We start from the raw sequence: 26,404 nt of genomic DNA, 5'->3' as shown, positions 1-26,404 counted from the left end.
ATGAGTAAAAAACCTTTTCCTCAAAGAGTACTCACGCACCCACAGTTTCATCCTGCACATTGGAAAAAGACCTCCGTAAGTGAAGGGGGCTTTGCCTCCGACTCCCAAGGGTCCGATTCCGAAAGCCTTGTTCAAGAGAGACAGTATCAGCTGGAACTCCAGCAGCGAATTCGTGAAAATGAAGAGTTGGTAGGACTGTATGCTGATGAGTTGGAGAGTGACAGCTTAGAAGAAGAAGATAGCTTGGAGGAGATGAGTTTAAGAGAACAAGGAGTTAAGTATGACACAAATCAATATACAAATGGAACACAAGAGAAAGAGAGTAATGGAAGGTAAGGCATGATCTTTTCATTGGAGAGTATAATAGTTCTAACTCTTTACAGCCTTACATCCCTCAGAATATATATTACATCTTCAAGACCAACTTAGATTGCCAAAATGCTGTTATGAACACCTAAGGACTGAGTTACATGCAAAACTACTGTTTCATCTTGCTCACATTCATAATTATTATACCCATTTTCCAGCGTAGCCTCAACTGTTTATCAGGTTGGCTAAAACACCAGTGCAGGAGGTTAAGATGGGACAGAAAGATCACTCACGAACCCCCCAAGTACTGGCTCTGGACACTACATACAGTTGCAAATGCTACATGCCTATTTATTTGCCTCTATAACAGGCAGGAAAGAAGGTAGGATGTGGTAAACTGATTTGTGCAGCAGCTCTGAGATTGTGGACAAGAGGATTTTTGTAGCTGTGATCAGGGAGACACCAAGGACAAGCACTGACCCTTTTCATTTCTTGCAGAAAGACCTGTGCTGAGCAAACTAGGCCACTGCCTGTAAGGAAACCTACAGGCAAAAACTGATGGGTTGAAAAAACACAGTTTTGTCCTTAAAACTGCATAAATCTAAAATAAAAAATAAGCAGAGGTTACCATCATCTTTAAACATTCTTTAGAAAGCATTAACTTGGCACATAAATAAAATTTAATTCGCTGTCATACGCATAAAAGGTTTAACACTGTATAAATTGGGAATAATTCTCAAATTTAAAGGGATTAAATTAAACCTGAAGTAATAATAATGTGCAGTTTCAATTTAATTGTCTACTTAAAATAAAATGGCAAACAAATGAAGGCTAAATGATTAATAGCATGCTTTTATTCACCTCCTCAACAGGCAAAATGGCCAGTTATTGAACATTTTATTGTGAGTGCAAATGATGTTAATTGTACTAGAAACATGCTCTAATTTTTAGTAATTTTTTTGACTGAATACTATGCTGAATGCAAGGCTCTTCATTAAATGGAAATTTGATTTTATTTTGTTTGAACTTAGCCTAGTAAGTACTCAAACACAGTCCATTAACCGGAGCAAATATCACAGCATATGCATATGAAACCCCCTCTCTACATCCATTACTAACCTCGGAATTTGAAGAGGAAACGCTGCATCTGTTGTCTGCGCACAACACTTTTGTTGATGAGTACAGAGTCCATCTAACCTTTATATCAAGTTGGGGGGAGGAATAAAAGGTGCACCTTTTGTCTGCAGATGATTAGAGATGAAGGAGCTCTTCACACTCATTTTGTTCCCTCGCGGTGACCTGGCCTGCATAATACAATTGAGCTGCTGTGCACTTATTTCGGCACAATAGAACTCTCTAGCATTATACTCTGTTATTTGAATCATTACAATTATATCACATATTTCTGTACTCATTTCAAAATATGGTCACCTATTTCTGTTTACCTGCGGTGTATGACGACTACGAATAATAATGTTTTCACTGGTGTAAATCGTCTAATCTCTAGTATACAGGGTACCATGGCACCGATGCTGAACTGAAATGAAAAGCATTGCGAGAGAAACAGACCATTTTATGACTTAGGAGCCGCTTGAAATACAGGCATATACTTAACCAGTTTAGAAAGGATGAGTAAATGATTTATGGCAACGTTAATATAATTAACTATGCCACAGTTTAGAGAAATACAGCAAGATCAGTACATTTCTTTTGATTGGGGCTGAAGGGTCAGCTGTTTTCGGTACCTGTAAACGTCCCTTTGAAAGGCTCGCTCTTTACCAGTGTCCAAGAAACCGGGGCTATACTGCAGGTCCAGTTAAGAAAAACCAGTGTTAAAAGCTTTCTTCCATACTCCTTATTCCTGCCACTGCCCACCCATCTCCTGGGAGCCAATTTGTGTGTATTTGGCTCAGGCAGTTGGTTTTCCTTCTGTTGGATCAGAATATAAATTGTAAACAGAATCAGTTGTGTCATTTTTAAGGCAGACCATCGTTGTTTGCATTGTGACAAATACAGTTCAGAGCAACTGTTTGGACACTGGTTAAAAAAAAAAAAAAAAGAAGAATGCCAAGCCCACAAACCTTTCTGAATTATGTTTTTGTACCAGTCAACTCAGTTACGTCCTGTTTTTTTAATGAGAAGTGACTTTAAATCTTTCATATATAGTTTTTATTGAAACATCAAGTATCATGATGGAATGAGAGAGAATAAAAAGACAGAGCTGTAGGCTGTTCTTGCTTAGACAGATAGTTCAACTGAGATTTGAGAGCAGCATCTTACAGGTATATCACTCTTATTTTACACAACATTTTTACCGGGTTTTGTAGGTTACATCGTTATAGTGGAAACAATAGAAGCAGTAACATACAGATAAAACATTTCATCTTTTAATTGGTGCTGCGTGTACTTACAGGTATTCCACAGTATTCCTCAGTGATCTGAACATTAGGCCAATTTATCATTCACTGATGATGAAAATTAAAAACGAAAAGGAGGTCCTGCCTAAATTTTCTACTCAAAACATGTTTGATAAAAGTGTTCTGCTCCGGATCCAACAAATGGTCATACTGTATGCACTGAACTATTTCAATTGACCATGTTTGCAGAACTTTTGTAGGCTCAAATTGCACACTGAAAAATGTAGGAGATATACAGTTTATACATAAATAATTCTGTGTTTCTTTTTTTAAACAGGGAGCAGCAGTCTGTAGACAAATATTTCAGCCTAAGGTACAATCCTAACTGGAAGAACACAAATGCGGTAGCAGAATTTCCTGAGACAGAAAAACCACATCACGTTGCTGGAGGAGGCAGTGTGGACTTTTCACAGGATTCATTTTACCTCCATTCCAGTGGCTCTCCAGAAGAAAAGAATCAACTGGAGGCAAAGTTGCAGGATTCGTTCTCTGAGTTTGGTTCAGAATTACTGAGCTTTCATGAACCAAATGCCTTCATCAGCAGTGAGCCTTTTAGGTTACATACCAGAGGGAAGGAATCTGCAGATGCCTGTTATTTCAGGCATAGTCCCAGTGCGCACGGCAGTGCTTTTTCTCTTCAGATTCAAGAAAATCAACCCCAAAGAGCAAAAAAAGACTTCGTGGAGAAAAATAAACGGACTTTGGGATTACGTACAGACAAGAAAAATTCGTATCTTCAGTTACACAGCAAAAAGCAAGGAGAAGTTCTTCAAGAGCAGGTAGGTGACTTTGACAAGTTTTCCAGTTGGTGTAGACTGAGGACTGTATAAACTGGGGTCTAACGTTAAAATAGAACAGCTGCATGATATTACAGGTTTGTGTGGGACCATCATGCAACTGATAACGTAAGATTTCTGATGGGAATCTGGTTCACCTGTTTGTGCTCCGTATTATAATCACAATTATATATGTAACTGCAGTAGGAAACCTTGACGTTTGGCTTAAAAATTTACATTAGCGTTTTTCCACCCACGCTGATCCTAACAAAATGGTGCATGCAAAGTTACATTTGAGTTTGAGAAAACGCCCTGTGGTCACACTGCTTTCAGGGGCCAAGCTCAACACTGACCTTTAGGGTCACACATCTGGGAGTATCCGGGAAAGATGTGTTAAGTTTGGGTGGTCAGCCAGCCCTTTCCCCCTGCTTTTTTTCGCAGCCAGACCAAACCCTGTATTTGAACGCCGTCAGCAAATGCTGGGAATGTGCAGTACGGGGATTTGAAGTGCCTGGCCTAATGACTGGCTGCGAAATGTCAGACAACCTGTATGAAGGACTAAGTGGAAATGTAACGACAGTTCCTAATGAACCATTATACAAGAGTTTGTTGCTTTTCCTTGCTGCACATTATGCATAACGGCGAGGTGGATGGCACTGAATCGCTCCACAAGTTATAACACAGATAATTCTTACCTTGCAAAACTACAGAGACTTTCTGTTTCGAGTGCCACGTTTTCCAAGGCTAATGAACAGTTGACACAACACTAGAGGGCATCTGCTGACTACATTACAATGAGTGCAGTGGTGGGCAAGCGCTTTTCTATCAGAGCTATTAAAAGCACTTGTTTTTTTCGGTTATAATTCAGTTGATGGTAAAAATAATTAGTGTAGATGGCTACTAATTAAAGCTGTGTTGATATGATTATGTTCACTCTTTGAGAATTCTCAAAGTGTTTCATATTTAAGTATCGGAGCCAGGGATCGGGAATTCATTGTGTAGACTGAAAGATATTTGAAAGATTATTGAAAGATATGTAAAAGAAAAACAAACAACAACAATAACAAAACCACTGTTAAAATCAGGACTATATTCTAAGATTACCTTGCTGAGGCAGCCTGGGGGATAGCAGAGCTGTACCATAGCAGGAGCCAGGCAGCACGTGTGCAGAAAGGTTTGGTTCTTTCCTCCACAAGTTGATGAAGCAGCAGCAGCAGCAGCACCATTTTCGGTGAGCTAGCTCTGGATTTGCCAGGAATAGACGTAGGAAGAATTCCTTACCTCACTTGGTCTTAATGAAGACATCCATCCCTCCATCTTGTTGACCAAAACTGACCCGTGAGCCGCGATCTTCCAACAATGTGTAAGAGAACCCACCGTCAGCTTCACAGAAACCAAGCGTTTGAACATGCTCTAGGACTGAGAGCTAAACAAACGTCCTGCATCCCTAAAAGCGTCTGCTGCTGTTACCCCCAGGCACGCTGAAGAATTCTTCCCATGGCTATACCCAAGTCTTCCTAAAATTCATTACTATGTTGTCCCCTGTTGAAAAGCTCTTTCAGAATGTCATTCCTCTAATGATTAGAAACCCAGCTTCCAGTCTAGATTCATTCACTTCTGGTTTGCTCTTCTATCGACATTGTCTCATGGCTTAAAATGTTTTTTCCCCTCTGGAATTTTTTTCCTACTTTGCAAGGTATTTCCAGCCTGTATCTTGCTAGGCTCAACAAGCCCCACTCCTGCAGCCATTAGGCTTAAGCTGCACTTTCTATCCACCTGCCCGTTTTAGGGAACTTCCATTTTTTCTTGAGTACGGGTGATAAAAGAAACCCAGCACTGCCTGCAAAGCACCTTGAACAGCATCAGGACTTCTCTGTCTTCTGCTGTGAATACCTTGGCTGATGTGACTTGACAGAAGTATTGGCTTCAGCAGCTCCCATAACCCTCACCCTTCTTGTGGCCATCCAGCAAACCCCATAGTTTGCTGGTGCTGGTGCAAAGGAGCTGGGGGGTTACAGAGCAGAGGAAGAGGGGTGGATAAGGCTGGCACTGCCCCAAAACTGGTGCATGTGGAGTCAGTGCCAGGGTGAACGTCTGACAGCATCAGGAGGGCTGAGAAGGGAAACCTGGAGAGAGATGAGGAAAAGTACAATCGATGCTGCGGGTGTGAACTAAGAGGGAGTTTTATAAAGGGTAACATCACTCATACCTACTTTACAGCAGCAGCGCCGCTGGGTTATTCTCCATTTCACTTGAAGCGGAGAAGTGAGGTCCAAAGCCTTAGGATCCGACAGATGGTTTCACAGGCTAGAAGACAAACTGCCGAGGATCTCACACTGCTCCAGTGAAACACAGGGGTCCATCAGGGCTTCAGGGCAGGAAGCCCATTAAAAAAATCAAAAAAAAAGTCCTCAGACAATTTGCAGCACAGAGAATGAAATCCAAACATCTCGAGACTCAAGATGCTCAATTCAACCGTCGAGTCTTCTCACTTAGGCCAGTCACCTCCTATGAAAAACTATCGAAAGTGCAAAAATAGCAAGTATGCAGGGATGCAAACAAGCCACACGTATTCTTCTGCAGCAATTAAACACATTCTGAATATTATATTTTTTTCCTAAACTTGATTATTAGGAGCTTTGCAGGATGTTAAAGCTGTTTTTATCAATACAGTCACTGTTAGGTGTCAGGTACCGACATAATGAAATGGTTGTGGACACTGAAATAAGTGCATTGCACACAAGTTTATTCAACTGACACAGTATTAGGTAAAATATTTGCAGCCTCATCCTTGAAAGATTTACAGATGTTACCTCTGTGCATACAGACAGCAGCCTGCATGTACCAAAACACACCCTAAATGCGTGTCGATCTGTATATTTACTAATTCATATAGCATTTTATAAAGCATCAACTTCTTGGCAGTGTTGCCTGATTCTTTAAGAACCCGATGATGAGTTTCTTTGAGAGAGAGAGAGAGAGAAAGAGAGAGAAGTAGCAGCCAAATCTAGCTCAGCTGTACTCAATATGAGTTGCTTTCCTACCTACAAGCCCCTTACTTCAAAGCAAGGAACATAATGTACAATTTTTTAATGGCTCTAGACCAAGGCACTCAGACTCTCTGTGCACTGCGCCTTACCTCAGTGTAAACACCTAATCAAGATTGCCTGCGCTTCAACAATAGCAGCCAAATGCAATTCGAGAACCACAAGCCTTTGAAGTCCTCACTGCAAAGGCCGGTTTTCTAGTCTGGGATAATGACATGCCATGATTGCTGTCTTTGTTGTATCTTTTCAGTAGAGAAGCAATTATGGGCCTCAATTTAACAGAATAGGCATTACACAGCTTATGATGCTCAAAATGCAATTTCATTTGATCATTTTCTCAATTTGATTGGTATTAATAGAATAGTTCACAAAAAATGCTGGCAGAGGTTGTGTCCTGTTCCTCTTTCAAAGAGATAATGTAGAAGTATGCTTTACCTGCCCAGTAAACTATCAGTGCAGTGAGTCAGTTGGTTCCACCAAAAACATCTTCCTGACTGCAGAGCTACATCTATCCACACCAGGAAGCCTACGAGGTAACTTTGGGTCTGTTACCTTTTCTAGCGACAGCTATAGAATCTGCATGGTCGTCTGGGGCAGTGAGGTCACCTGAAAACTCAGCAAGGGACCCTAGCTACCTTTTTCTAGTTCTCCCAATCTCCTACACCCCAAAATATGGGTCTCGGCTCCCCAGAAGGGTTTAACACTTCCTCCACGCTGATTTCACCATGATGATTTTCCATTCGTACTACTGACCTTAGTCACAAATACCTCATCACTGCAACTTCTGCTTTAGCCAGCATCACTCTGCAGCCACTCCTACTACAAGCAAGCCCCTGCAACTACAAAAGTTGTCTCTTTATTGTGGGACTGCACACTTCACTGAGATCACACCTCCTAGAGAACACAGCAGGATAATTTCAGACGGCACAAGTATAAATAAAAAGTAAGAAAGCGTTCTGTTTTGTGAAACTTTACAGATTGAAAAAAAAGTTTGATGCCTTCAAACCTTATCTACACAGGTATCTCTTGGCTTTGAAATCTGCAGAGCCAGCAGCCACCCTTGAGTAATTGCTCAAATCTAATTTCCAGACATCGCGCTACTATGGCTGTGACCACGCGAAGACGTTGTTCTTGTTCGTGGGCTTGCTGTTTTGCAAAAGCAGTTTGATAGTGTTGCCCTTTTGGCTGTTTTTTGTTTCTGTAGCTACTCCTTGTACTTTCCTACCAATATTGCTGTGTTTTGCCATCTTCTTCCACGTGACCGTGTTGTTCGAGACCTTGCTGTGGTGTGTTTATCCATCAGTATCTTGGTGCACTGGCTGATTTCCTGGACCATGACGACTGTCTAGCTGATCTTTTACTAGGTACATTCACTGACTTTCATATAAATTGAGGAGCCCAGGCATTTGAAAGTTACAAGTAGATTTCTGTGCCGCATACTTCCTGCAATTTTCTTTTCCTCTCTTCTCCTTAAAAGTGGAAGGAATACTCCCTGCTACCACACTGCTCCTGTTGTTTGTTTTTTCCTTCCTTTTCGTTTGTTCTTTCAGCCATTCATTTTCTTGCCATCTATTGTATAATGCCTAAGTTGACCATTTTAGCTTTACTGGGAGTCAAATTATTTCTCATCCTTTCCCAGGACTTTTAAATCCTTTTATATGGCTGGGCTATCTTTATGTGTGGCCATAAACATTCTGGTTTTTTAGGTTGCAGATGCTAAAACTGTTGATAAGGAGCCAGATCAGAGTGTCCTACCATTCCAGAATGTGAAAATGGGCCCTGAAGACAAATGGTACCTGAAGTCACAGCAGCTCAAGGTTCCTTTTCAATAGAACACAATAATTGAATTATATAAGTAAAAGCGTGCAAGTTTGAATATTTCAAGCTGATTATTTCTAGAGTGATTTTAAATGATTTTAATGATTTTAATTGACTTAAATGATTTTAAATCAAAATAGATCTCCAAGCCCCAAGAAATTATGAGCTTAAAGAGTCACATCTGTTTAGGACATTATTTGTTTGATAATGTAAAAGAGCAAATTAGTACATTGTCATGTTTCCTCATTCATGAGGATTCTGAGATAGAATTTAACTGCCCTTGCATTACTTGTCCCCAAAAATCCCAGTGAACATCAAGGGGCTGCCATAAAACAGAAAATGTTACAAGTAGAAAAAGTTGCAGTGACCTCCACTTGCACAAAAGATTTGTTTTATGCTGGCCTTTCAAACCAATATAATGGGGTACTCTTTGGAACAATAAGAGAGACCTGTTTGTCATCACTGGTGAAAAAAAACAAGATCAGAATGAGAACTTCGAGCTAACTGGAATTATTACTAGCAAACCTAGTCACTGACTTTGTATTGAATGTATGTGAAGTAATTCAAGCAGATGGTTTAAATTCATTTAAGAGTGGAAGCTGCACTTTTACAAACAAGATGTTATGCTGCTGTTCCTTTTAAGAGATGTGCTCGAAATATGGAATTTCAGAGCTAGAGAGGTATTTCACTGAGCTGCTCGTTCCATTTAAATGGGAAAACATTGGCCTAGAGTCAGTTTGGCAGCAGTTGGTGCTTTCCACCGCTGGCACAGTATGCCAGAACACTAATCGCTACAGCAGAGGTCGAGCTAACAAATCATCATCTTGGCACCAGGAGTCAGGATTCCCCAGTGCTAAAGCTTTCACCAAAACATGCTGCTCTATATGTGGATTTAATACCTACCGTTAAGTAGTTATTCTGAGTGCATATGCTATGTAGTGGTTGCAAGTGTTGCTAACAAAAGAACCCTAGAGAGACAGGAGGATGAAATGGAGGATTTTAGTGCTGACAAAGATTAAATGGACTGAGAATGGATTTGTATATTACCTAGAAGGAAAGCCGTGCCTTTCCTCAAAATGGGCAATACCTGATGCTGTAATGGGAAAGCAGTGAATAAACTCCGGATTTGGAGTATGTCTGTTTGTCAGAACACAGTAGTCCTGGCGTGCTTAAATTTTTAAATTGTTTCTTTACCATTTGGATAATGTTTTTTCAGGACACAGGACAGGGAGGAGTGCTTGGTTTAGAAGTGAAATCATTTAAATCATTGACATACATTTTTTTCTGCTGTGGACCAGTCTAATAAAGTGTACATAGCTCTCTCTTCATGACATTTAGTACAATTTACCATACCTAGGTCTCTTTAAGGGCCCTGCCATCAGAACATGTTTTGTTCATTCAAAAACGTCCCAAATCCAGAAACAAATGCCACAGAATAAGACTGTTGTCCGTACCATACTAGACTTCAGGAAACAGATGCTTTTCCTTTAACATGTCACTCTGTGAAGAGCTCACTGTTAAAATTAATTTCCATCCCAGTACTCATTCAGACATATAAAACATTGCTGTAACCCCTTTCAGGTGGGGACTGTGGGCGTATGTAAACTTATCCATAGGCTCGCATATTGTTGATCTTAAGGAACATACAAAATAGCAACAACTGAAATTCACCCCCCTTTTGATAACTTGTTTTAGGAGCACCAAAACAAGTGGTCCCAGAGAAATAAAATAAAATCCAAACAGAGTCTCAAAGGGGGAGCTTTCTCACGGAGTGATAACCAACAGCCACCAGGAAGACTGGCAGAACCAAAGCCTCGGCATCACCAAACGTCAGAATTTCGGACAGCTCCCACACAGGCAGTGGAGCAAGACAACAGCAGCGCACCGCAGAAATGGCTGTGCCCAAGTCCTTCTGTTGGACCTGACACTAACACAGCAGCAAATTCCAAAAATAGCTTAATAAATTTCCCAAATCCGAGACATTTTGTTAATCAGGATTTTACCACATCTACCTATCCTATTCACCCAACACTACGTAAATTTAACCCAGCAGAGGTTATGTCACCAGCATATACCAGCAACGAGACCGAGAAACACCAGCATCAACTTCCAAATGGACTTCCACATGACCAGCAACGTCTATACAAGCATGATACTGCGCAGGTTTTTCTAAGAGATGGCAGTACCGGTGGTCAAGCGTATCCAAATCGGAGGAATATTTCATCTACTTTTAATGCTAATTTTCAAGAACTGGTAAAGGATCGTGTATCACTTCAGGATTGCAAGAGGCACGATTATGCACAAAAAAGCTATCACAACTATGCTGTCAGTAGTTTAAGGTAAGGATATGTGTTGAAACAATATTATGGTAACACTATGATACCCTGATAAATTAGAAATGAACAAGAAAATGATTTTTTTTTAGTCTAAACGATAAAATTCTTCTGCTACGAGCCTACCACTATAGATTACTACTAACTTAAGATTCATTCCTACTATTGATTTTTTTTATATATCATTGGAAAAGGACCGTTTTATACTCTATTCTCTCTTGCACAAAGAATTTTCTATGACTGAAAGTTTCCCTTAAAGACTAGAAGATGAAGTTTAACAAAAAAAAACAGATAGCAAAGAGCACTGTGCCTAAGCTATACTGTATAGAGTTATATCAAAATTTGCCTTACAGGGTGAATATCCAGAGTTATTCGAGTGCCAATTCTGGCTTACCACAAGGGTTTTAAAAGTTGTCCACATTTACCATCATGGATAGCCACATGCACAATCAGTCAGATTCAATCGTTATTCTAGGTGTCCCATGTTAGTGTAGGAGCTAAAAGGCTTTGTGCGCATGTGCTGGGAATAAAGGCTGGACACTGTTGGCATGTTGAGCATGAAAATCTAGTATCAGCTCTGTAGAATTTCACCTGCCTTGATAAAAATGAAGGTTTTATTTCAAATAGACAAAGAATTAATTATTTCAATACTTAGCAGGCCTGATCCAAAGCCCTTTAAAGGCAGTTTTCATTGATGTAAGCTAGCTTTGCATCAGGCCGAAAATATCCCCATCTATATTTTTGCCATTCATATTAAACAGTTTCTGTTCACTTGGGTGCAAGCAAAGTCAGTCCCTGTGAAATGCCCATGTGTCCACCTTCGTGCTCCCATTATATTCCGTGAGCAGTGATTCTTTGTACAGACTACTAGTAGAGCTATCTGCTGTATACAAATAAATATCTTTTTTTTTTTATTTCTCTTTCTTTTTTGAGGCCTTCCCGGTCACCAGCAGCCCCTTCTACAGCCTCCCAGCTTACACCAACCGTGGAGCAACATCACCAAGAAATGTCTCATCCTAAAGAAGCTCGCTTAGCTGATGACAGGCACTTGTTCAGCCCGCTTCCACCTATAATTCTACAGGCCAAAAGTGATTCAGAGGTGGATCCAAAGAGAGGTGAAGGAAATCAAGCAAAAATAAACCGAAGCAACTCTGAAGGTTATCTCATGCAAATGGAAAAGCAAAAACAGCCTAAAGTCTACAAGAAGGTAATCAAGTAGACATAGATTGGGCAATTTTACCTTTTTACTTCCTCCTCTGATTTTTTTTCTTGATAAACCAAAGATCTTCACTCAAAAAAAAAAAAAAAGGGGGAAGGAACAGGGACTGAGAACTATTTTGTTATTACAGAGAGCACACACTGATGCACGATGACTTGCCCAGAGCATTAAATATCACAAATGTGGAAATAGACACTGAAGATGAAGACATTTACTGGTAGTTTTGTTTGACCAAATTATTTTAATCTAGAGAGCGAGGCAGTTCACTGCCGCCTCTACGTCACTTTCATTCTTGATTAGCTTTAAGAACACACAGAGCAGTTTTTGTCCTTTAAGGTATCCAGTGATAAAAAGATTTGGAATAAAGCTGTTTGTATAAAACAGCAGGTAGCCAGGCTTCAGATGTGAGCAAACCATTATCTTGGGTCATGCTCATTTGCTATCCAACTCAAATCTCTTGGTTTCCAAGGGAATCAAACTGAACAAGACCAAACTTAGAGGATTTGTAAAGCTAACGGCATAAACATTATTACAGGTCTGCTGACAATCCCATTGTGGTCCTTGTTAAAACTTGGCTCTTTTTGTTTCTGATGTGTATTCAGATTTCATGCTGTAACCACTTAACACAGATGCAGTGGAAGAGAATAGAGATATCCCTGTGTCTCCATGACAAATTAAATGTTTACAAAGTTAGCTCCATGTCTCAGGACAGACAAACTAATCTGGAGTAATTACTCATGTGCTTCATCTAGGAGGGCGTTTGTGTATTGCTGCCTGAATGCCCCTAAGAAGAATTAGCTGGATTATGATAGTAACTGAAGGGCAGATTTCCTTCCCTTTCTGTTTCCCTGAGTTCAAACCATGTTTCTGTCCTGTATTTTCAGTATTTTTCTTACACTTTACATGTGAGGAATGCCACAGAGAACAGGACTGTTTATATCCCACAGAGGATATAAGATATAAATATATCAGAAAAGAGTAGGGGTAACTGACACAGACATCAAATAGAAATTTCAGTGCATAGATTTAGTTTCTTTGCAGTTGAGTTTAACTTGAATATATGCACATTTTATTTGCATATAGAAATTTGTTGGAGATTCTGCATTGCTTCGTGATTAAAATTACTACAGAGCTGATTGTAATTAGTTCCCACTGCCAAGTTTTTAAAACTTTGTCCATTTTTTTTTAAATTATCCTAGTCTTCTTAACAGAGTTTTAAAATTCTGGAAGTATTGGGGTCATTTTTTGTAGAAAAGTCACAAAGGGTTCAAATGGTGTCATCTATCCCTCATCTTCTGTCTTCCCTATGCTTGTAAAGCTTTATCTGTGCTGCAAGGCCTACATTTTTCATCTGTCTGTGTACAATTTTGCATTGCAGTTTTGAGAACGAAGAATTGTTACTATTACTAATAATATTTGCCTGTTTTTTTTGCCACTGTTGTGGTTTAACCCAACAGTCAGCTAAGCACCATGCAGCCATTTGGTCACCTCCAACCCCAGTGGGATGGGGGAGAAAATCGGGAGGGGAAAAAATAAAGGTTCATGGGTTGAGATAAAGACAGTTTCATAGGACAGAAAGGGAAGGGAAATAATAAGGAAGGGTTCCCCCACCCCGGCCAGCCACCCCACATAATCGTTCAGCATGACACCACATGGTATGGGACATCCCTTTGGCCAGTTGGGGTCAGCTGTCCCGGTTCTGTCCCCTCCCAGCTTCTTGTGCACCCCCAGCCTCCTCACTGGCAGGGCGGTGTGAGAAGCCAAAAAAAATCCTCAACTTAATGTAAGCACTGCTCTGCAACAACTGAAACATCGGTGTGTTATCAGTATTATTCTCATCCTAAATCCAAAAACACAGCACCGTACCAGCTACGAGGAGGAAAATGAACTCTATCCCAGCTGAAAACAGGGCAGCCACCAAAATCAGTTACTTTTATGTTTCTCTTATAATAGTTTCTTTGGAATTTCATTCTGATAACTGTCAATTGGGTCACTATAACCCGTTTAAAGCTCTCAAAAAATGATTTTTGACTGAGAAAGTATTGCTTTGTAATGTGGATGACTGGCAATTACCCATCTGGATTCAAAGGAAATACAGTGTAATTTGATTTCTGCAATTAACTCAATCTTTTTGGTCACTTACAATCTTTGAAATGAGCCATGCCAGAGGTAAGACAGAGACTGTAAGTTGAATTGTGCTCTTAAGTTCGTTGTCCGCTACAAGACTGATTTTAGTTATGCTCTCCATGAAATCATATAAAGGGAAATCTCTCACGACGGTGTGTTTTTCAGCCGTATAGCTCAAAGGCCGACATGAATCTGGATGTGAAGCTTGGAGGCCTGGGACCTGACTATGAAGCCATCAAGGAAAAAGTAAGTGGTGCCCATCATACAGTCTGCTTTTCAGTTGTGCAACGTGAGCTTAGGCGGGAGAGAATGGCAAAGAAATCATCGCTAAGAAGCAGCTCATGTTTGCCTGTACTTTGTGTCCTTGACTCTAGGTCTAGCTTGAGATCCTAAGGGGAGATTCAAATAGAAGGAAAGACAACCGTATTGAGGATAGTTTCAGCCCTCTGACTTTGTACTACTAAAAATAGGCATTAGTTCAAAGAGTTCGACAGGGATAGCTGCACATCATGAAATTATACATTCACATGAATGAGTTGTATTGTCATTCCCGGTGTAGGGACTAATATTGCCTACCCTTCAGTGTGGAAGAAAAAGAAGATGTAAGTAGTGTAAACACAAAAAGAAAATAGCTGGGTAAACTTTCCTGACTGTTAAGTAAATGCCAGGTATTACCTTGTTGAAATGGAAATGGGTTGTTTGGAACAAGGATCTGAACGATTGGTATCATTTGACCTGTTCTCTGCTGGTAGCAGCTGTATATCTAAAGTGCTGTAGACTATCCTGCGTGAGACCTTGTTAATCTGACAACAGTTGCTTTACATGGCATTCTTTAGAGAAAGATTGTAGGACAGCGGGAAGCAAAAATGATGTTGAGAAGCTCCTGTGATTTCTTCAGCCTTTCCATAAATGAGACAGATTAGAGAGCTCAAATTGAAATGGACAGTGGTGCATAGCCCGGGACACTGTGTGTCTTTAACAGCTCCGTATCACTTGTGGAGCCTGGCATGCCAGCGTGGTATTACTGCACTGAAAAGAAGTCACTGACATTAATAACTGGAGCAAGGTAAAGCATACTGCTGAATTTGAGCATAATGAATTGCTGGAAACATAAAGAAGCAGAATATCAGATAAGCAAATGAAGCATGTCATTCAGGACCCTAAAAGTAAGCACAGAGATTTTGAAAGTCTCTCCAAAAGGCAACAAAAATTAGCACAGCCATTTTAGAACAGAACTGATGCATTTCTGTTGAGCTCTATTCTTGATACGGTCCAAGAAAAAGCTCTTAAAAATGAAGAATGACTCAAAAACTGCCTTTTATCAGGGTTTCCCATTGTGTTCTACTTAGGAACGACCAATAGCGTAGCCAGCTTAAACAGCAACAGAGGTGTAAACGGAAGACTCCAGTGGAAAAAGTGTTTCATTGATGGATCCACTGAGATGTTTAGTTAACCATACTCTTTTTTTCTTTTGTCAGAAAGAGAAGTTAAAGCAACAAAAGGAATATGCAAAGCAAATAAAGGAACACAACATGAAAAACATTGCTTTGGTTCAGAGGTTACCTACAAAACCCCAGGTCATATCTTCAATGTCAAGACAGAAGGTAAGACTAGAGTTCCTGTCAAATGTATGCAGGGAATGATTCTGGACTTTGCACAAAGAAAAAGAAAAGCAGGAAATTTAAATCATAGTATGCTGAAATACTTTATCCACATTGATTTTCCTTTAACTCTAAGGACTTCTACTCTAATGGGATCTCAGCAGGTGCTCTGTGCATCTGTTCTGTTGCTGTAGATGTATGCCAAGAGCTGCTGATTTCTTTGCCAGCAGCAGTCTTCACTCCAAGCATCCACCTTGCTCATCACGAGAATGTACCGATTGGAAGTGGAGCAGTGCTCCATCCAAGCTATGAGCACTCAGCTTGGCTTAACCAGCTAGTGATGTTTTCCTGGCAAAAGGGCAAGAATAAAGGAGAGCAGGACCCCTGCAGGAACACTACCCAGTGCAGCACATGCTCTATTTCACAGCGGTGTTAGAGGCCATGCCACTACAGAGTGCACCCTTCCGATGGACCACAGATAACCTCTTATTAGTCTATTACCCACCTGCCTGCCAGTCTCAATCACAAACTCTTTTCACTTCAGTTGCATAGCTACCGTAATCGGCCTTATTTTTCAAGCCCATACAACATTACTTTAGCCTTCACTGGCCTTCAAAAATAACCTAAATGAGCAACAGCTGACTACTTGACAATGGCATATATAAACAAACAAAGGGAGTGCCTTTTGCATCTTGGAGGAAGTAATAAAGCTCTGAAAATACCACGTTCTATCAGATCTGTTCTGCAGGAGCTCACTCACCTGGTGCTGAAAGCACAGTAGGTATTTCTCCAAGGTGACGAATGAGAACTGCATGCCTCAGAGAAAAAAGTTTTTGAGTTTACTGTCAGCTGAATCCTCAGTTACTTGCATTCATTTTCAAATGTCACATAAACCACAGAGATGAAACTGCATTCTTTAGATGTCAAAAGGGCTTTGGATTCCTTCAGAAGACTTCCTGGTCTGTCTCTTTCACCAACAACATGAGATAATGCAACTTCCACTTGAGACTTAACAGGTGTCTCCAAGCACGTGGCTGAAACACAGATGCCAAAAGACACCTCAGGTAAAACCGGGGCTCTCACACTTTCAGAAGTTCCATAATACCGTTTCAAATTTCTCTGCAAGGTAGCTTTACAGGTCTTGTACATCTTTGACAATCCTACAGGCATCTGCTTTGCGTTCCTCTTTCAGCATGGCCCTGATCTGCTTCAGTGATGCATGCCAGATCTAGAACAGCAACTTGAATTATTCAGTTTTGTCTTTTTGCTTTTGATAGTTAAGCGTATCATACAGTAGAAACTAAGGTCAGTTAAACAGAGCTGAAATACTTCTTATTTGCACAGTATAGTCTTTACCCACTTCTCACATGCTCACATGAAGGTTTACCTACGTACTGTTATGGAAACACATATTTGGAAAAGCACTTGATGAAAGAAAATGGTCTGCCAGGCTGGGAAGTGCGGTTCTTCAAGATGTGCTGTCCCCGTCAATATTCCATTACTGCCCTCCTTTCCCTCTGCTTCATCTGCTGTGTATTTGTCCAGTATATACACAGGCAGAGTGTCTGCAGTAGAAAAATGGCTTGTTTCCCACTGCTGTTCATATTCTCAGTATCGTATGTGTAGATCCTGGACAGACTGGGTGTTCCTGATAAAGAAATGTTTTATCATTTGAGGCCTTTCGATACATCAGTTCCTTAGATTTTGTCATCAAAACGCTCTGTTTCCATCTTTGTCACATTAACCTGTGTAACGCCTTGCAAGGTATGACTGGGGACGGGAGATTAATGAGATATTTTTTTTAATGAAGTTTAGAGACTTACTAGACAGTGTTGCTTTTTTGTTTTTAAAGAAAAAATGCTATGCTTCTGTATGTAGGGTGGCCTCCAGAGGTAAGTGTCAGGAAGCAAATCTCCTTGAGGTGGGTTATTTTCCTGTCGGAGAGGTTTCTTGCTGTTGCCACTGAGGCATCTAATACTGAACGCTGCCAGAAACAAGATCGGGAATTAGAAGAACTACTGACTTGACTCAACATAGAAACATCCAAATTTTCTTGAAGTGAAGGACAGGTTTCCTCTTAATCACAATTTCTGCAATCTTCATGTTTTTAGGCACTGGAATATGCTAAGAAGATTCCGAGACCAAAGACTTTCACAGCAAAACAATCAGATGAAGAGGTGAAAGAGGAAAGAGTTCTGCCACCAACTTTAAAAGGAGACAGTTTACCTCAAATTGCATCTTTGGAAACTTTACAAAGCAGACACGAGAAGGAGAAGCAAGTTGTAGCTGCTTTCAGAACCCTTCATATCTTATAAGTGTTTTGAAATGATTACAGATATCTTCAAAGCAAAAATATCTGAACTGTTTAATTATGAGCTATAACCACCACATATTGATTTACCATTCCATTCAAACATAAAGTGGCTTAAGTTTAATGAATTTTAAATTTTAGAATCATTCTACTGTATCTAATTTCTAAAAACATAAACACTTACATATGTAGCATCTTAAATGTGTTTTTGTTTGTTTGTTTTGTTTTTTTCCTTGAAATGAACTGATCTAGCAGTTGCATCTTTGAGACTAACAAGCTATTGGCTTGTCAGAGCTGGGTCTTTTTTTAGACATGTCAAACATACGAGCATATCTGTAAAACATTAAAAATAATCACCAGTTTCATTTGATGATACCAGCGATGTTTCTCTTTTTTAAAGTGCAGAGGAGACTTTGGCAGACTATCCAGAAATAAAGTCAAATCCATTACTGGTAAGAAAGAGAACAAAATTGTGCAAACACATCAGTTGGTAGTGATACAATTCTGATTATTCAGCTGTTACTCTGTTATCTGTTAGTGAATCATTGTCACAGCAAGACCAAAATTTTGAAGCTTCATTTGGGACAGGAAAATATGAAGCAAGAACTGGCTGTTCATACAGACAATCTGGTATTAGCCAGAAGCAGTTGGAAAATATATTGAGTAACTAAGGATAATTGAGAGCTACATGTTTGAGAGGAAGCAGCTTTTAACAGATTAAATCTATAAAAATAACAACCAACAGATGGGTTTCTTATGATGGTTCTGTTTCTGCAAGTTAGTAAATTATGAATTAAGTCAACATATGAAATGTGATTAGAAAACACAGCAAGGGAATTTTGAAGAAAACACTACGATCTCTTACAAAATAGGCTAGCTTAAAAAAAAAACAAACTTGTGAATATGTGTAATTGCTTTATCTGATTTATTAAGTCCTGTTTTGTATGTGAGGAGAGAGAATTAGTCTGTGGGCTAAAGGTAAGGTGGGGAATAAAAGACAGAATACCTCTGACATGGCTTTGTCTTTTTCTAGATGCACTGAGATCTCTTCAAGGTAAAGACAGAAATGAGTAAGACTTAACAGATTTCCGGGTTAATGTTTCACCATATTACATCTCTCCATTACCGAAAAAGACACGTTCCTTTCTTTAAAACCACCCTGACCCACCTAAGAGATAGGAAGCTCGTCATGCTGTGGTTGCTTCCCACCACACGTGCTGCGGTGCTTTGCTGAATTAGGCTTTGTGACGTACGTAATCTTTGGGGGAAGCTTGGTAGAAGAATTGCCTTGAGTGTGGGGAATGTGGGTCGGGTTGCAGGGAAAATATTTTGGATTTCAAAGCACAGCAGTGGACATCTGCTCTGCAACTTCTGGAACAGGACTGTCCTCTGCCTCAGCCTCCTTCCTCCTCCCCTTTGGGATCTGGACACTTCAGCATTTGGCCCCTCTTTGTAGAACGTGCGTATGATCCAGCAAGCTAGACTGGGTAAATGTTTCCATGCCACGCCAGTTGCTGCTTTTCTGGATTTATTTTTAAACTAAATGGTAACACTTTGAAGCATTTCTGATTAGGGAACCTCAACTTGTTGTTTCTGCTTAAAAGTGATAATCCCCCCTTAATACAAACCTCAAGTACCTATTTTAATGAAACCTTCAGATGAATATCAAAGAGCTATTTACTCGTATCTAATATTTTAATTAGATTATATTCTCAATTTAACCCATTAAACCCCCTTTGATGATCTCCATGTTTAGTGTTTAGCCCCAGATGCTGGAGGTAATGAATATTGGACCTTTGATTTAATGAGAACTTCTGCCTTTCCAGCCTGACTCCCTTTGTATCCCCCTTTTTTATTTTCTGAGCTATAGAATTCAGTTAATTGAAGAAGTCTCTTACCACCACACATTAAGGAACCTAAATTAGCATCCCTTTTCTGATTAGAAAATGCAAGCAGACATTTTCTCTTTGATCTGAGGATTGAGTTGAAGTAGGCAACAGCCCCCTGAAAATGAGCTGATGGCCTTATTATTTGGCTGCCATGCAGATGCGTCCATGTGGTGCAAAATGCTTAATGTCTTAATTGATCACCTTCCTCCCTATCATCTTCCTCCCTATCATCCTACTACCTTTTAGAGCTCCCATAAATTAGGGTGATCTTTGTGGGTGGGTGGTATGGTTTTTGTTTTTTAAATAAAACAATGAACTCTTAGGAAACATTTAAATACTAAACCCATGCTAAACTACAAGCCATGTATATTTATATGATGCTGTGTTGGGGAGGGGGGGTTTTTTTAAAAAAAAGCTGATCATGATCATCTCACAAACCATTTGGAAAGGACCGTATTTTTTCCCCCAGAAAAGGACATTATTTGCAGCATATGTGCAAAGAAAATCTTTTGATCTACCTCAATACTAATGCAAATTCTTCCTGCACCTAACAGATATGGTGGCACAGAAAGGGACCATACAAGTAAATGATGAGCATCCATCTGCTTAAAAGCAAAGGCCAAAACTTAATGTCTTTCAAATTAGGAAGGCGAGGAATTTAAATAAGAAATAGGCCTTGAATTTTGCATTAAGTATTCAGGGAGAGATTTAGTTGGAGTAGAACCTGTCTGCCGTAGTCTCACGGCTGCAGCACAGCTATTCGCAGAGCGCAGCGTTGCTCGCCGTGAGCACAGGCTGCCTGGACAGGGGCAGAAACATATTTGCATACATCACACAATGGAAACTCGCAGCATTCACTTGGCAGCCCCCCGCTACTTGCCACCATTCCTTAAAATTTTTGATTGGGGAAAGCCTAGAGGCAGAGGCAAATAATGTTTTCAAGGCAGGAAGGCATACAGGTGTGGCTCATCTGGTGCTGACAGGCAACAGCATTTGAAGCTTTCGTAACTCCTACACCAAATCAGAGCCACCTTGGTACTACCAAATGGCACATCACCAGCCAACCTGCTGGAAAAAACAAGGTCTCTGATCTGTCTGAGTGTTGGGTCTTGTCTCTGGGGCACATCATGCCAAGGTGGAGGTTGCAATAAAAGGTGATTCTCAATCCCCTCATTCCCCTTCTTCCCCGAACACTCTGCCCGAGCAAAGATTGCTCCCTTCGAGGCCCAGTTCCCTCCATGATCCCACCAGCAGCGTTGCCGCAAAGGGGGAAAGAGAGGAGTGCAGCTCTTCCTACAACTCCTGTTGTAACAGGAGCGTGGACAACACTGCACCCTGCCTGGGGAGGGGAGGGAAGGGGCAGAGGTTCAGGAGCTCCAAGCATCAAGAGGGGGACACAAGACAAGTAGAGGTGATCCTCTGGTACCTTCAGCAGTCAAAAACCCGGGGATAGTTCTATTTAGGAGCAATAGCACCACAATAACATCACCACTGCATTTCTTTTGAAGACAACTGAAGTGAGCTTTCTACCACCTTCCCCTCAACAAGTGAAAACAGCTGCTTGTAGGCCACTGACTGACCAAAAAAAAACGTTTTATCAATTTAAAGCATTAAATAAGCCATGTCCTGTCAATACAGCACTAAAGACAAACTGTTAAAGGTGAGGACTGTAAAACAAGGCAAGAGCAAGTCCAGCCCTGCAGTCACCGAGTACATCAAACAGGCATCAACAAGCTGTAATGGTTGAACGGGGCACAAACCAATCACTTGATCGCTAATCATCTGCGTTTTGAGATCAATGCTACAGTAAATTATAATAGCACAAAGAACGTGCCTTGTCTTTTCCACGTGGCCCAAACCTGCGAGATCTCCTGCACGAGACTAAGCAGGCATGTGAAGGAAGGACTGATTCTGGCAACTGCTTCCGCGGTGCGAGAAACGACCCTGGATGCACAAACCCACGGCGACAGGTAAATGCAGTGAATCTCCACTGGTGACAGCTGGCAAGGGTGAGTTAAAGCAGCCTGCCTTACACAACAGCCTGCTTTGAACAGAAGCGATACTGAGCCAAAAACCTGGATAGAGCAGATGCTAAAGAAGCGTCCAGCAGCTCAGCAAGAGCTTTGCATAATCGTGAGCGCAGAGCGGGCAGCTGCAGGTAATGCCACAGTGCTGGCTTTCTGCGTGTCACTAGGAGCACTTAAGGGTTTGTTCCAGCAGTCGCAGCAAAGCCAACGTGGTGCACAGCGGTGGAGAAGGTGGAGTCTAGGAAAGCAAGGTGAGTGGGCTCAGCAATAGCTGAACCAAGAGCAGCACAGCATTTGGGCAGCTTGCCTTTGCTCCTGGCATTTCAGAAACCTGTGTCACAGAGCGACCTCATTAACACGAGTTAAAGCCAACTTCTTGAACGACTGTCTGTGCACTACCAGGTTGAAGAGGCACTGCAGTCCGCTGTGGGATCACCCTTTCTTCTCCTAACCATACCCTCTGCGTCCACCTGCCTTTATCACCAAGTGCACCCCATGGCAGTGCTAGCAACAGAGCTGCAAGTGTTCCATCTAAGCTTATTAGGGTATAGAAACAAGATAAATCTAAGACAGAAATAAGCCACTTTTCAAGCTGAGCAAGACCATCCAAGTGGGAGTTTGCAGCTAATTGGGGTGAGGCTGTTTGTTACTGTGACTAGAGAGGAAGAACAAAGTCATCAGTCTGGGAGGCTGCGGCACTCACGTTCGCAGTGCCGTGCTCAGCATCCCACCCACAGCCACCCATCCTCTGCTCCTCCTCGTGGCCCACCTGCAGAAACCTCACTTCTGCCAGCCGATGGGAAGAAATCACTGCATCCATTAGCCAGCAGAGAAGCAACAAGAGGAGGATGTAAAAAGAATTTTACACAGCTCATGCAGTGCCTGGATCACTTGCTAGGCATGGCCATGGGTTTTTTACACCCACACCAGGTGACAATCCACACTATGTTGCGGGCTGATACCACACATTTGTTTCATAGCAAGACTGTGCAAATGATTTGCTATACAACTGCCCATACAGCTTACAAGGAAAGAGAAAAAAAAAAAGGGGGGGAGGAACAGCTTTCCAGTCCCAAAAAAGTTAAAAACGTTAAGAACAGCAGAGGGGAAAATGCTCAAAATAAAAACAGAAAGCAAAAGTTCATGGGAAGATTCAATAGAGCAATCTACACTTTATTTAATGAAAACAGCCACAAACATTAACCACTTAAGTGTAAATTAAATTAACAGGAAACAATTTCATTTCAAAAAGCACACAGAAGAATCCTTAATCAAAATCAAGACTTCAGTGGATATCTTGAAAAATAGGAAATCCACCAAGATCAATTTTTTCCTGCAAGACTTTTCCACACAGCAATTCCCAAGCAAAGAAGTAATAGTTATAAAATAATAATAATAATAATAATAATAATAATAATAATAATAATAATAAACCAGCTCCAAACAATGTCTCTCCTACTCCTCAAGCTTCTTGGGGAGAGCCGCAGAGGCAGAGCAGGAAAAAGTCAGCAGCTCTCACTGCATAAGGCAAGACCAGGGAATAAAAGCTCGTTTCGCATATTCTAAGAGCAAATCTCAGGAATAAACAGACAAAATATTTCCCCATCCCTTCCTTTTTCCCGGGGCCACCTCCACTCTCCGAACACACGATAACCTCTTCCCAAAACCTCTTCACCAGACAGTTCAGAGGCTGCAGCCTCCTGTCGCGGGCGTTGCATCCCAGCCTGGAAGGAGCTGGCTCCTAAGGACGGGGCTGTTTCGGGTGGTGATTTCCTTCCTCTGCCTCAGTCTCGTTTAGCCCTTGTCTGCACCCAGATTTCTGGGCTAAGCAGCCTGTTCCCAAAACCTTCTCCCGTTATCCGCAAGGTGCACACCACTGCAGCGTCCAGGCTGGGACAGGGGCTTCTCTGGGGTCGGGTGGTTGTTGTGCATGTATTTGTTACGAGCAGTGAGCGGCTTTGGTTTTAAACACACTTGTAGTTTTAAATGTTAGCCTGGAGTGGGGAAGGCAGAGGGGCGTTTGGGGATTAATACATTTTCTTTTGATCAGCATCAACACATCGGGAAGCGAGTTCCTGTCGCTGCAGGGGAGAGGCAGCAGAGACTCGAGCAGCGCCGGGGTCGTATCCTGACCCTTCCTCGTACGCCTGGCACATCCCGAGGGGGCACGGCCAGCAGCAGACAGGGGAGGGGGGCTGCGAGGCACCCGAGTGCCAGGAGGCTTTGGAAGGGCACAGCCCCCTGCAGGCAAAATCACCTTGGCTCTGCCACTGTGATGGAAACAAGCACCGGTTTGGGGGTTCAGCTGGGTGCAGTGGCATCACCCCCACTTGCACAGCAGCCCCTTGCCCCCTCGGACTGGGCTGGGAGGGCACAGCCCGGCAGCACCTGGGGTGACACCCAGCTTGCTCCACGTCCTTGCAAAAGCGCGGTGTAAACGCACAAAGGACAAAGTCAGCGTTGCGTGCGCGCGCCCCAAAACCTCTGTCCTTGTGCTTAACCTCCTCCTGCCTTTTTTCTTTGTGGACTTTCCACATCAGAGTATTTTATATGCTCTTAATATGGCTATTAATGTCTTCATTAATAACAGAGTGAACATTTCACAAATAAAAGGAATTGCACACATACAGAATCAGGATTTGCAGTCTCCCCTTTCACTCAGGTGCAATTTTTTTAATGATTCTGTACTCCCCTCCTAACATTCTTCCTCGCTAACCTGAAGGCATTTCTCTTGTGTTTCTCCAAACACTTTGCTGCCCAAGCCCATTACCAGAGGCAAATCCACCCGAATAACGGATGCGAGCCGCTGAGCTCCGTGTGGGTGGGAAGGCCAGCACCGCACAGCACCGCACAGCACCGCAAAGCGCCGCAGCACCCAAAGGCGGCCAGGAGAGATCTGTCACATAAATGTCACCGCAGGGTCTCCTCTTTTAGCTCACTTCGAATAACTCCTAATTAAACACCCGCTCCAGGTGAGGTTGGCAACCAGCACAGAGCAAAACGAACAAAACACCTGGCACTCGGGGAGTTTTTGGTGGTTTTTTTTTTTAGCACTGTGCCGAATGGCGAGGTTTGCCAGTCCTCCCCCCTCACCTCCCTGCCTGCAGTCGGGGCAGGCGAGAGCCGGGATGCGGAGAGGTTTTATGGAGGTGCACCTTTTTTTTTTTTTTTTTTTGAATTAAAACGTCTGTCCTGGAGGTACTTGTAAATAAATGTAAAAGCTAGCTACCTTCTGCATAGATGCTTGGGTGTTGTTTTCCCTCCCCTCAACGTCTTATCGTTATTATTTTACATGTAAAAAACATAAAGGGAAACCCGCGGAAAGGAAGGAAACGTACACTTTTCAGTCGTCTATATTTTATATATTAAATAGGGACGCATTTTCCCTCACAAAACCGCATGTCCCGTGGTCCAAAATACCCTGAAAGGTGCTAGCGACACCGGACAACCAAATCTAGTTCCCGTTTAAAAAAAAAAAAAAAAAAAAAAAAAAAAGAGAGAGAGAGAACAGAAAAAGAAAATAAAAAGGAAAAAAAAAAGGAAAAAAAAAGAAAAAAGAAAAAAAAAAGATAACCTAAAGAGACCCCGACGGAGCGCACCCGAGTTTTAGCCGAGGGAAGCCCCAGGAGGAGCAGAGCGCTTTCGCCGGCCGACAGCTCACCCCAGGGGAGGAAAAAAAATAAAAACCCGTGATTTACCTGGAAATTAAAACCATTTCCCTGGCAGAAAGGTAAAGGCAAAGCGAGCACGGGTGGTGACTGCAGTGCGGAGCCCGGGGAGGCGGTGGGGCAGGTGCGAGCGGGGGAAGGAGCAGAACCTAGAGCCAGGTCCGGGGCTCTCGGAGGGGGAAAAAAAGAGATCCTGCAGGTGATTCCCACCTGGGAGCCGTGAAGAAATCACGCTGCCGGCGGCTCTCCGAGCTGCGGAATATTTCTTGCTAGCAGAGAGCAGCCCCGGCGGGTCCGAGTTGTTCCTGCTGCCCCCCTCTTTCCCTTCCCCGGCTCGGAAGGAAAGCAAGGGTAACTTCTGGCTTACCTGGATCTCGGCAGGGCGTTTGTACAATTCTTTTGGCCAGCAAAACGCCTTCCCTGGAAGCTCTGCCCGGACCCAAACCCGACCCACAGCGCTCCGGAGGGAGGCGGCGGGGTCCTATGGGGCTGGGGGCGGCAACCCCCGGCCGCCGCTCCCGGTGCCCTCGTTTTTTCCTTGGAAAACCGAGGAAAAGTCAGGGAACGGGGAAAAGTCCGATATTTCCAAGGGAAAGGAAAATTTAAATGGAAAGTCGCTTTTTTTTTTTTTTTCTCCCCACCAGGCTGAGGTTTGGGGCGGCGCTGGGGGTACGTGGAGGCTCCGCAGAGCCCCCCGCTGCCTTCACCCCTGCGGGCAGGGGTCGTGCTGTGTGTCCCCCCCCCTCCCCAAATCACCTCCCCCATCCAGAAACACCCCCTCTCCATCCCCCTGGGCTCCGGCACTACTGGAGGCTGGGGGGCGAGGGGCGATTTGCGGGGTCGGGGCTGGGCGAAGCCGGCC

At 42.3% G+C, this 26,404-nt stretch overlaps 1 protein-coding gene across 1 annotated transcript; it reads left to right on the top strand.

The window, feature by feature from the left end:
- JHY (junctional cadherin complex regulator) lies at nucleotides 1-17,962 on the top strand. The gene is made up of 9 exons (XM_035555918.2): nucleotides 1-332; nucleotides 3,004-3,505; nucleotides 8,256-8,366; nucleotides 10,063-10,353; nucleotides 10,459-10,706; nucleotides 11,634-11,907; nucleotides 14,212-14,292; nucleotides 15,525-15,650; nucleotides 17,759-17,962. Exons 1-9 carry the CDS (start codon nucleotides 1-3, stop codon nucleotides 17,960-17,962), a joined length of 2,169 nt encoding a protein of 722 aa, XP_035411811.2.
- Nucleotides 17,963-26,404: the final 8,442 nt, after the last annotated feature.

This window comes from Cygnus atratus, chromosome 22, assembly GCF_013377495.2.
Source record: "Cygnus atratus isolate AKBS03 ecotype Queensland, Australia chromosome 22, CAtr_DNAZoo_HiC_assembly, whole genome shotgun sequence".
In the NCBI taxonomy this organism is placed as follows: Eukaryota; Metazoa; Chordata; class Aves; order Anseriformes; family Anatidae; genus Cygnus; species Cygnus atratus.
This window is presented reverse-complemented; position numbering and strand designations above follow the sequence as displayed.